Source organism: Colias philodice, chromosome 11, assembly GCF_061535455.1.
Source record: "Colias philodice isolate Cphi_HAF_F1 chromosome 11, ilColPhil1 Martin Lab GWU primary, whole genome shotgun sequence".
Lineage (NCBI taxonomy): Eukaryota > Metazoa > Arthropoda > Insecta > Lepidoptera > Pieridae > Colias > Colias philodice.
In genome coordinates this window covers 6,498,648-6,511,816 of record NC_143096.1, presented here as the reverse complement: position 1 = coordinate 6,511,816, position 13,169 = coordinate 6,498,648, and the positions used below count along the sequence as shown (strand labels likewise).

General features: G+C 32.5%; 2 protein-coding genes across 2 annotated transcripts; both read right to left on the bottom strand.

Moving 5' to 3' along the window:
- Positions 1–3,587: 3,587 nt before the first annotated feature.
- On the bottom strand, positions 3,588–5,814 carry LOC149484656 (uncharacterized). The gene is made up of 2 exons (XM_089700860.1): positions 5,765–5,814; positions 3,588–5,316 (listed from the first exon to the last, which is right to left on the bottom strand). Exons 1-2 carry the CDS (start codon positions 5,777–5,779, stop codon positions 3,616–3,618), a joined length of 1,716 nt encoding a protein of 571 aa, XP_089556986.1. The 5' UTR covers positions 5,780–5,814; the 3' UTR covers positions 3,588–3,615.
- Positions 5,815–6,391: 577 nt separating this feature from the next.
- Positions 6,392–7,189, bottom strand: LOC149484655 (larval cuticle protein 65Ag1-like). Its single transcript, XM_089700376.1, has one exon. The coding sequence runs from the start codon at positions 6,855–6,857 to the stop codon at positions 6,480–6,482; it is 378 nt and encodes a 125-aa protein (XP_089556502.1). The 5' UTR covers positions 6,858–7,189; the 3' UTR covers positions 6,392–6,479.
- Positions 7,190–13,169: the final 5,980 nt, after the last annotated feature.

Genomic DNA, 13,169 nt, shown 5'->3' with positions numbered 1-13,169 from the left:
GCAAGTTGTAATTTTAATTAACTATATTTCTTATAACTAATAATAGAATAGATTTGCACTAACGTTCTTTTTAGGGTTCCGTAGCCAAAATGGCAAAAACGGAACCCTTATAGTTTCGTCATGTCCGTCTGTCCGTCTGTCCGTCTGTCCGTCTGTCCGTCTGTCACAGCCGATTTACTCGGAAACTATAAGTACTACAGTGATGAAATTTGATGGGAATATGTGTTGTATGAACCGCTACAAAAATATGACACTAAATAGTAAAAAAAAGAATTGGGGGTGGGGCCCCCCATACATGTAACTGAGGGATGAAATTTTTTTTTTCGATGTACATACCCGTGTGGGGTATCAATGGAAAGGTCTTTTAAAATGATATAAAGTTTTCTAAAAAACATTTTTCTTAAAGTGAACGGTTTTTGAGATATCAGCTCTCAAAGTCGTAAAAAGTATGTCCCCCCCCTCTATTTTTATAACTACGGGGTATAAAATTCTAAAAAAAATAGAGGTGATGCATGCTAATTAACTCTTTCAACGATTTTTGGTTTGATCAAAGTATCTCTTATAGTTTTTGAGATAGGTTGATTTAACTGTAATTTATTATATTTGCTGCTACGGAACCCTTTGTGCGCGAGCCCGACTCGCACTTGGCCGGTTTTATTTTCTTAATCCACTGATTTCATTTTTTCTAATAAATTATTTCATAATACTTTACACTGATCATTATACTATTATACTATTTACCTAACGACCCAACATAATAAACGAAACAAGTACGTTTTTCTTAAAATTATTCTATGTCACAAGTTAGCCTTAATTAGGTAATTGACGACATGTTGCAATAAAAGTATTTAATTAATAGTTTGTCTTTCAATAAAAGGACCCTATATTCATTTCCATCCATCAGATTGAAGGAGGCACCTAAAAGGTATGCATTGTCAATTTCTTTAATATTCGCCTGATTTGATTCTTGTGTATTATTATTTGTCAATTAATCTTCATATTTTATTTTTCAGAACAATGAAGCTATACATTCTTACATTTAGTTTATTACTTATCGTGCCCATTTGGGCAGATGAAGGATTAGACCAATATTATGATGATAATGACGATGATGGTGATGATGAAATTTATATTTACAATGAACCTCCAATATTGGGACCGAGTAAAATTTCAATGGACGAGATATATGATCCCAATTATCAAGTGAACCCAGAAGCTACACTCACGTTTAATTATGATCGAACGAGAGATGGACAAAGCCCTCATCATGTAGAGGCAAGGAAAGAGAGCGTTCAACATTACTTTCGCGTAAGAAAGCCGGTGCCAAAACGGAATACTTTTCATATCAGAATTAACAAATTTGATGAAAACAAAAATCAAGAGACACTCGCTAAAGATGCACAATTAATACTTACAGAATTAGAAAAATTTGAAAAGTTAAGTGAGAAAGATCAATCTATTATAACAATACCAAAATCTCAAACCGAAAGAAGAGTATCAATACCAAGACCTCCAGAGTTATTTATTCAGGAGCCAATATCAACGCCAATTTTTGCTTTAAAAAATGACGATCAAAAAATGCGAATAACTACAACTGTAACATCGGAAAATTTTGATAAAATTCCAGAATTTATTACAGAACATTCTGTTTCTTCACAAACTCATCAACCCATTGCTCAAGAAACGACAGCTTTTCCAACCACTGCCCAAGAAGTCAGTCGACAAGATAATTTACAAACCCGAGAACAATATACAACAACTCAAGCAACTACCTCCATGGCGGATATAAACAAAGAGACGGGTTTAATAAATGACGAAAACAATGCTAAAAATTTACAGCTCATCGAATTTAACATTAACAAGAATGATGATGAAAAACTAAGCACTTCAACATCGCCTCCTGCTTCAAGAAATATATACCAACCGAGACGTATGCGACATCGTATTCGGAAATTAAAAAAAATTGAAAATATCCCTCAGGAAGTAATTACTGAACGTGTTTCAAACAATTTACCACGTAATACTGAAAAATATGAGATACCAATAGAAGAAAATACTCAAGTTGAATCTAATAATTTAAAAGCAGAAGGACAAAACGAATCACAAACAACAGAAACGTCTATTTCAACTAGTTCTACCGCGCCTAATTTCAAGAATAGTAGGAATTTTCATAGACATTGGTTACATTCGAGGTCTACGAGTAAACCAGAAACGACAAGTTTTACTCCAACATACTCTACAACAACCTATTTACCTGACATATTAGATACTGTCACTACTCCACGTTCAAGGCGTATGCGCTTCCGTAAAAAACTAAGGAGAACTCATAGAACAAATAGACGCCAACGTATAGAACCTGAGAATTTATCCGAATCATTGTCGCAAGCAATGCCTTCATCTACAGACGTTCCAATTACCATCTCAAGCGCTCCAAAAACATCCGAAAATGAGTATGGTGTCCGCGATGAAATCACGTCTCAAGAAAAACCAAAAGGGAAATTTAGCAAAAATAATCCTCCACCACCACTGCCTACATTATCACCGTGGTATGATGGATACGGGAAGTAACTTTTGAAATTATCTGTATGGTCTAAATTATTTATATCCCTAGTTTTAAAGTTTTCTATAATTATTTATAGATCTATGTATCTTAGATTTACGTCCCCGTGTGTTTTTTTTATAAATTAAATAAATAAATAATTGTACATTCTGTAAATGAATATTATTAATTTATCCAATGAAAAATTAAAGTAATAAATACCATAATTATGGAAGAATATTGTATTAATTATTGTGAAGTAGTCATATACATTATATGTATATGTAATGTTAAAATTAATTTAATTTAGGAATGAAGAAAATGAACGATAACTATATCAATACACAATTTTTTTAAGATGTAAGCTGTATAAACAGTACCTATTTGTTTTAAAGATATAAGGCGAGGGCTGCATGCATTCAAAATTCTATAGAGGAGATTTTCATTGAAGTTTGTAATAATCGTTTGATGGTTTCCAACATAATTTTATGTATTTTTATAAGAAAGTTATACAGACCATAGAACACTACCTTATAAAGTTTTTTAAGGTCAATAATAAAGCGTCAATTCTGTCACATTTTTGTTGCATAAATAACAATATTCAATTCAATGTGAAGCAAAAAAGGGTAAATAAGATACTAAGTATTAGAATAATTAATGGTGACTTAATTAATTAAAAACTTTATTGTACACACCAACGTACACACCAAAAAAGTACATATTACAAAAAATAGACACAGATTAAGGAAGAAACAATAATATCCTATATTATTGTTTATAATATGGCATAAATGTCCTGAAACAGATATTTGGGATATCTCATTTTAAGTGCATTTCATTAATCTTTTTATGTATTACATGACTCTAAATAGTTTATCAAACAATGAGAGAAATAAATCATGATGCACAAATTAAACTCATAAGGCTATTTTCGTATTTCCTCGTAGTAAGTGTATCTTTAAAACTAGTGTATTGAATGGTATGTAATTATTGCGAAAAACTTAACTTGAAATATCCTGATACTGAGTAGGAATAATGAAAGAAGGAATATTCTTTACGATTTATTGTAAACATGATTATTCTATGATATACTCTGGATATCTTTCACTAGGTGAACGTATAAAAGATGGACGTTTAAATGGCCAGTTAAACGATGGTAAATATGACAAAGAGAATGGAAAAGACGGCAGATAGGAAAATAAGTTTGAAAAGAATGACGGTTTAGGTTTGTTGATAAATATAGGATTAGCGTCTTCTGGATTGAATGCTGGAATTAACTCAATTGGTTTATTTACTATTTGTGGATAATTATTATATTCATAGCTTGTTTCTCTGTCAGGTCCTATTTCCCCAACATTTTGTGTTGGGAATTTCTGTTCATCGGTATTTTGCGCTTCTTCCTTTATATACTCAAGTACCTCGGGATCTATTGGAGGAAGCTCAGGTGCTTCAGGAATAACTACTTTTTGATCGTCTTCCTTATCTTCGCTACTTTCTGATTTTGTGGGTAAAACATTACTTGAAATTTTATCATTATTATCAATAGAACCAGGGGACGCAGAATTGAATATTTGTTGAATTTTTTCAGGCTCTATGAAATATAGGGGACTGTTATCTTCATAATGTGCAGACGACGTTGGTATTATTTCACTACTTACTTCAGGTTCTTTGGAATCTTCCTTTATATATTCAAATATTGAAGGGTCTAATGGTGGTAATTGGGAGGCTTCAGGGATAACAACTTTATTATCACCTTCTTCATCGCTTTTTGACTTAATTGGTTCTAAATTACTGAATATATTATCAATATTTGAAATTGGTACAGGTGCGTCGGAATTTACATGTTCTTCTGTTTCAGGTTTTATTGTCTCAGAATTTTGTTCATTTGACTGTGGAGGAGAGGTTTGATATTCCGAATGTTCATACTCGGTGTCACGTTCCGTTGGGGTGTGGTTTTCATCATTATTGATATGTTCAAATATTAAATTATCTGAAGAAGGTAAGTGTTCGTGCGGAATCACACCATTCTCGTTATCGATTTTTTCTTCACTACTTTTTTTGTTAGGTATCTCTTGGTTTAATATATCACCATTATTTGTGAGGAAATCGTAAAACTCAGGACTGTTTTCATCTACCGATGATTGTTTAGAGCTTTCCTCTTTCAGGTTCTCATTGTCAGCCTCCCGAACTTGCGGTTTGATATCCTTGGACTCTTGAGAACTCTGATCGTTTGAATTGGTTTCCGAGTCCTTTGAATCGTCAGGTATGTCATGTTCGGTTATCTTTATAAATTCTATTATCGCAGGTTTATTTTCTGAGTCAGGTAATGAATTATTTGATCCTTGCTCTTTATTACCGAATAGATCAAATTGATCTGATAAATTATCACCCTCCAGTAATTCAGGACTTATTGAACCATTAGAATCCTCCTCTGGGGGCTGCTTATATATTGCACTTTGCCCCTGAGGTTTATTTGGTTTTTGGTTCTGATTTATAGCTTTTTGTTTATTAGGTAAATTACCTTCCTCATAAGATAATAGATTGTCTGATTCTGCATCTTCAAACAATTTCGCAATAATTGACGGATCTATCAATGGTATATCATAAGTTGCGGGAATGGGGGTTTTTTTATCATCCGGAGTTTGTTCGTTACTTCCTGATTTTGGTTTGGATATATCATTACTAGATATTTTCCCTTTATTTAGAAAAAAGTCTTGATTAGCTGGTATTGCTGTTACGGCTACGAGTAAAGACAACACAGCAACCACATACGTTTTCTGTGGAAAGAAAATAAAAATAATAAATAAATAAATAATAAATAATAATAATAATAAATTTTTCAATATAAAATTATTAAATCCCAAACATTTTGTTAAATATTTATTGCATACAAATTCGTTTTATAAAAAGCAAAAGGTTTTATGCCTGCAATATAAATTTCTTGATAGTTATCGGCATAAGAAAATAAAGTCTTAAAAGTTGATAGGATAATATTTTTCAAATTAATTAAAAGACCTCAATTATTTAAAGAAAAATTAACAAACTAGTTATATTTTTATACCTTATTTAAGTTAAAGATTAAATTATAGAGCACATAATGTAAATATAGCGCCGCTTTATTCATTTTACAATAAAGGACTGGAAAAGACATAAAATATACTACGCGTAGAACCTTAAAATTGTATAGTAAAATAATAATAAATCTATTCTATTTTTATTACTTACTGTGTATTGTGCCATTGTGTTGTCTTATGATGATGAAATTCCATACTGGGCGCTGGCTAATCGTAAGGGTTTTATATAGTGATTAAATATTGCTTATGTAATTAAGAATATCATTTTTAAGTAATTATTAACCCATTTCGATCTACGCACTTTAATTGATTTATGTTATTGTTCTTCTTATATTCACATTTTTATTAACATTTAGTAAGATAATGTTAAACAAAATTTAAAACCATGTACTGTAATTATAATAATTATATACCTAACCGTTGACTAGGGGCAAGCCTGCGTTACTCAACAAGGATGATATTTATAATATTATCTTAAGGTTAAAGAATTTTTAAAATTTGTAGAGCAGTTTTAGAGCTAAATCGTAACAAACTTATATTGGTAAAAAACTACACAATCTCTACTCTTTTTAAAATGAGTTACTCGAACCGACCCCAGACTGATAGTCTACATAGACTAACATAGACTAGAATAGGCATAAAAATCTATGTACCTAGGTACATACCCTAGGTACATAGATTATTATGCTTTTCAATTTTATAGTCATTATATCAATGTGACTAAAACACAAAATTATAAAAATCCGACTTTATAGGTTTTGGGTTATAAGTAAAGTGAAATAATATTAATAAAGGAAAATTTAAAAAAAATAATTCAAATCTTGAAAAGCCATTATAATTTATTGATTATCACGTCGGTCATTTGTTCACTGAGATTCTGGTACTTCCACTACAATAGGTTCGGGTGCGACGGGGAGATGGTTGCCTTCAACGTGAGAACCATCGAGACCAGCTGTGAACTTTGTGACGTAGAGCTGGCCGTCATCACCGATGTAGGAGAATTCACCGTCGACTACAAGAACATAATCGCCATCCCTGGCAGCGGGTACCAAGTGTCCGCGCTCCGAAACCATGATTCCTTCTGCTGTGACGTAGCGTAGGGCATACTGGCCGAACTCATCGCGAACCTCTTCGAAATCCAAGGCAGGCTGAGCCCGACGAACTGCTAGCACCTCAAGGGCAGTGGGTGCGCAAGCCACAGCGGCTACTGCAGCGCAGAATACAATGAGCTGAAAAAAGTACATAAATTAATATACAGGTTAAGGAAAAACGAATAGGAGCTATATTCTGAAAAAATTCGAATTAGTATTTCAATAGATCTTTTTTGTTCACTAATGCTATAAAATTATTGTAACTGTTCAAAGGTATCTAATCAATTTGAAGGCAATATGTATAAACAAAAATTGGCAATAAAAACAAATGTACATCATTATTAAAAAATATTAATAATAAATAAATAAAAGCCAAGAGCGGATTTTAAGTTTTCAACTCTTTCCTATGTTTAAAACGTTGTAGGTAACCTATATTTCAGTAACTTTTATAATAACAACTTCGATATATTACATTAGCATCGTAGTATTTGAATATTTTAAGTAAAAATTTTGAAAACTATTATAATAAATAAAACTTACCATCTTCATGATTAAATGATTATGTTTTCTTTTGTTACACTCAAGTGTTTTGTAGAAGATGTTCTATTTCAGAATGATGCTTAGGACAAAATTGTCGCAATTTATATTTAATTCACTATTAATTAATTAATAAGAGAATGAAAAATATTTGAAAACTAATTATCCTAAATTATTTTATTATTAATTACTTAATAGCTAATCAGATGCCATCAAAGTAATTACGAAATTGCATAAAACATTCATTAGGTTCTCTTATAATATGGCAAATCTTGCATCGGTTTTTTCCGAATGAAATTTTTGCACGCCTCATAAGCGAAGCGTTGAGGTGGGTACTACTGTCACTTCGCGCAAAACATCTGATTTTTCAAACTTAAAATGTCTTTATGTATCATACATTGCACTTGTAAGATAATACATACACACACATATTAAGAAAAAACACTATTTTTAACGTTCATGATATTTTTGATGTCATTTTTGTTATTTAAACTAGTTAAAAAACAGTTTAAAAAAGTTCTGTCTTGGACGTCCGTGTGTCTGTATGTGCGGATCCTTTTTCTTGTTAACACGATAGCGACCGAAATACTTTACTAATCGAGTCTTTTTTTTTCTCTTACGCTTGAGTATGCTCAGGAATAGAACCCTTTCATTTTTCAGGGTCCGATTCGATGTGGTTTAATTGTTATTAAATAAACAAAAATAATAATTAATAAATATTTATTAAAAAAAAATTATGAGGCGTGCACTTTTGGATTTTCCAAATTATTTTATACCTGTAGCTACTCCATTCATATGGAGTAGCTACATATTATCTTAGTAGTAGTATTGATGGTAATTGAAATAGGGCATAAATGACACAACGATCTGTAGGAACGCTAATGTAGCGAATTACCTATACGTGGTTTAAAATGTATGTATATGAATTCCTATCAAAAAAAATCATTTTTTTTTCCATCTATTCAAAAATTGAAATCGATGTTCAACTCTTAAATCTATTTTAAGAATTGTACATCGATTTCTTGTATGACAAGAATTAGGTTAAAATACCACAACAGCACCTTCCTGTACATAGGTATAGCTAGATCGCAATAATATAACATACACAAACACACAACATACGCACATGCACAACCTGTCTTTTTTTTTATAGATCATTGACTGTTTTAAAGTTAAGTGTTAAATAAATAAAATTACACGTTATGATTTTTTTTAACATTTCATAAATGTCAAAAATAACAATAAATACTCTAACTCCTTACTATTCCGACCGGGTTCAACCGGTTCAACTAAGCACTTAGTATTAAGCCCGTGTAAACCGCGCATTATGAAATTACTACTATGTAAGGTTTACATTGGCTCGGCACTGACATAAAACCTATTTAGTAAATAGCACAATTAAATAATATGTGGTAATTAATAACATCAAATCTTATTTATTTTTTACTTTTATATTTTGAAGTCGGTTTTTTTTAAACGTAGGCACTTATTTTTATTTTATTAAAGCGTCTTTTCTTAGTTCCTTTAAACTATATTTATTTAATTTGGATGAAACTATAAACCTTCGTACAGCTTTTACACAATATTGTCGGAGTAAGTGATTTCGAATGTGCCGATTCGATCATCATTATTTTATGTACATTTGTACTTACCTAAATAAATAAAATTTTTTCTTCCAATATTTTATACCAACTTGGAAGTTGCAAAATGATTTATGAAATACTAGCTTTCCGCCCGCGGCTTCGCCCGCGTTTTCAAAGAAAAACTCGTTCCCGTAGGATTTCCGGGATAAAACCTATCCTATGTCCTTTCTCGGGTATCAAAATATCTCCATACCAAATTTCATGCAAATTGGTTCAGTAGTTTAGGCGTGATTGAGTAACAGACAGACAGACAGAGTTACTTTCGCATTTATAATTATTAATAAATTATAATATTATATTAAGTATGGATAATGAGTTTTTATTAATAAAAAATATCCTACCTTGAATTTTCTTCTTCATCCGAAAATAACTAAATGATTTAATATCTGTGGAATTTAGCAATGAAGGGAAATGAGAGAAAATAACAATGTTGGTGTATCATATTGTTAAATTATGAATGAATGAATGAATACTCTTTATTGTACATACACAGAAATACAGTTTGTTACATGGTTGAGATAACTTATGACTAAATTAACTTATTATATATAAACAAACTTAAAATGTATATATGTACAAAGAGCGGCTTTATCGCTCGTGAGCGATTTCTTCCAAGCAACTCTATGTAGACAGATATAGTGAGCAAGAATTAAAGAGTAGAGTAAGAAGAGGAAAGAGGAAACATAGAAAAGTATTTTACATATAGAAGGAAACATAAGTGGATACATAATAGTACAAGAATAATAATTATATAAACGAAAACTTAAATTTAAATAGCTTTTAAGGATTTGTTACTGATTGAACGAAGGTAGTAGTTTTTTAATTGATTTTTAAATGAATGAAGGGTCTGTGCTTTTCTTATTGTGACTGGTAAGGAGTTCCACAATCGGATTGCTTGAACGGAGAAGGAAGAATGGAAGAAATTGGAAGAATGGGAAGGTATATGTAGCGTAAGATTTTCAGCAGATCGTAAGTTCGTATTCCTAGTGCCAAGGAATTCAAAATTTACTTTTAAGTAGGAAGGTGATGTGGGATTAAAGAGTATGGAATAAAGGGAGGAAAGGATATGTGTATTCCGGCGGAGGCGGATGGGGAGCCACTGAAGTCTTGACCGAAATTCCGAAACATGGTCATACTTGCGCAGACTATATATGAACCGCACAGCAAAATTTTGTAACCGCTCAAGTTTATTAAGATGCTCTTGAGTTAGGTTAGTAAAACACACGTCAGCGTAATCAAGGATTGGCAGGAGTAAGGATTGCGCCAACAAAATTTTGGTGGGAATGGGAAGTAAATTACGCAATCGACGTAAACTAGAAGCAGCAGCGAATATTTTGGAACTTATGGTTTTTATCTGATGAGACCAGGACAAAGTTTCGTCTAGTATGATGCCGAGATTTTTAACAAACTTACTGTAAGGAACAATAATACCATCAAGTACAATCGGTGGTAGAGTCGTCCAATTGATTCTAGATAAGAGACTTTGACTACCAAATATAATCGTCTGTGTTTTGGAAGGATTCAAACTTAGTCCAAAAGATTTACTCCAATCAGATATGTGCGAGAGGTTGCAATTTATACGGTTCACAGCTAGAGATAAATCAGTCAAAGTGGCTTGAGAATATATTTGGAGATCATCAGCATATAGGTGATAACATGAAGTCAGTCTTGTAGTAACACAATTTATAAAGATTGCAAATAAGAGAGGGGATAGGACGCCCCCCTGTGGCACACCAGCACTTACATCACACCAAGAAGAAAATGTATTTTCAACTTTAATGCGTTGTCGACGGCCATGTAGGTAGGACCGAAACCATTCTATTGCCGCAGGGGACACGTTGACGGAAAGCAGTACACTCAACAATATATCATAATCAACGGTGTTGAACGCATTACTAAAATCCAACAGTGTCAGAATTGTAAGCTCTTTGTTATCTATTCCTCGGCGAATGTCTTCAGTAATTTTCAAAAGGGCTGTAGTCGTACTATGACCGGGGCGGAAACCGGATTGGTAGGGATCGAGGAGAGAATTGATGTGATTCTTCACATCAATTCTCTCCTCGATCCCTGGGAAAGTTGTTGATGGATTAGACGTTCGAGGAGCTTAGACAGGAAGGGTAGAATGAAGATGGGACGGAAATCGGACAGGCATGAAGGATTTTTTTTCTTAGGAATAGGAATGATACTGGCCTGTTTCCAAATTTGAGGAAACACTCCAGTATCGAGGGACCAGTTTAGGATATGAGTTATGATAGGGACAATAATATCAAGGATGGGAACGATCATATTACGACTGACACCATCTTCGCCAACAGATTTAGAGGTAATCGATAAAATATTTTTCTCAACATCACAGCAATTGATTTGCTTAAAATCGAACGGCAGGAAACTAAAAGAGGAAATTTTTGAAATACGAGATATTGTTGAGTGTTTATTATTTTGGAAAATAGGTGCAGAAGAAGAGAAATGATTATTTAAGGAGTCTAGGCAAAGTTATTTTTTACAAGGGAGTCATTATTTTTACCAATCCCTAGCGTTTTGAGGAATTTTAATTATTTTTTTAAAAGGTAAAGAAGGTAAAGATTTTTTAAAGATACACACAATTCACTAGTTCGACTTCTATTTAGATTTTTATTAGATTCATAAAAAAATTGTTTTTGCAAAAAAAAATATAATTGTATTTATTTAGACAATGTGAAGAATTTATTAAATTAGCAAAAAATAAAAATAAGGCTTTATCGCACATGATATCTAATGAGTTAATGTTTAGTTGGGTTGCAAGTTACTTAAATGATAGATATCAGTATGTGGAGGTTCATAAAATGATAAATCAAACACAAAACTCATAATAGTATTACGCCTTTAGTACACCTACGCATTCGTACGCGGCAGCGAATCTCTGCGGATCTACTGCGTAGCGAAATATCTGCGGAACGTTAGTACACAGCAATGTTTTCGCAACTTTTTCGCAATGATATGCCATTGTAATTTTCGACGACTATATTGTTTTGGTCATTAACGCCTTTAGTACACCTACGCATTCGTATGCGGCAGCGAAACAACGAAAAAACTGTAAGTAGTGTGGCAGGTTTTCGCATATGATATGTCTCACTCTAGCACATAGATAGATGAAATAGTTGCGTCTTTGTCAGTATTGTTTCGCAAGGACCTGCGAAATGGCCGTTACACAGACGCATACGTTTCGCTAGTGATGTTTCGCATCGCAAAGCGTCAGCTCGCGATCTGTCGGTGAGGACAGATTTTCGCACCATGGATGCCGAAAATACTGAATTATTTTTGCATTCTATTCGAGATTATAAAAATACGTACAGTATTATATATTATGCCAGAAATAAAGGCCTAATACAAAAATATCGGTGTCAGGGCTTAGAATAATTATCTCTGCACTGTCTTTGTGTTTGACTGAATGAAAAATATGGCAGAAAATTCTTGAATCAGCCTCTGTGTGATTAGATTTGGCATAAACTTGAAAATATACTCGCCATCTTTGGATGCTCCCCCCACTCCCCCATGCAACTATTTCACTGTACGAACTATTGAATCGTAAACAATGGACTATTGTTAATTATTTAAAATAATAATTTAAAAAATATATTCATGAGTTTTCAATCTATAGTGGTTTAAAGTTAACTCAAAAATGGACCATTTTCGTAAATTTTCTAAAAAATCTTAGAGAAAGTGTAAGAAATGTTATAGTATGCTATATATTCGTCATCTACTCAATAAGCTCTTTCATTTGATACCCCACGCGGCATGTTTTGGAAATGTTTATTTTTTTCTTTGTATGCCATATTTAATTACCGGGGTGCGGGGAAGGGGACCACAAAACTGGTTGGCAACATCTGTCTATAGGATGTCTGGGATCTATACAATATATATCAGAAGTCAGATTTAGGTCCGCTATTTATGCAAACAAACATCTCCTTGGAGCCTGCTCTATATCATTAACAGTGTCATGATTAATATCATCAATAGCAAAAAACATATAACTTTTAATTTCTTGATAATTGTTAAAGAAACTATACGTCTATAAGTCCAAATAAAAACTTCACTTTTTTATTTTTGCTTTATTTTTTCCTTCATAAATATACAATTTTATACTGTTCACATTTCATACGTGAAACTTACAAATTTGGTCACTGTATTATATTACAATTATTTTACGTCAATATTCACAGAGCATGGCCGATATGGTCAAAGTAAACTAAATTATGTTGGTACAATCACGAAGGATTACGCCATACCGACTTATGTTTAATATCCT

Excerpts from the sequence above, each read along its gene's own strand:
- LOC149484655 (XM_089700376.1), bottom strand. The coding sequence starts at position 6,857 with ATGTACTTTTTTCAGCTCATTGTATTCTGCGCTGCAGTAGCCGCTGTG.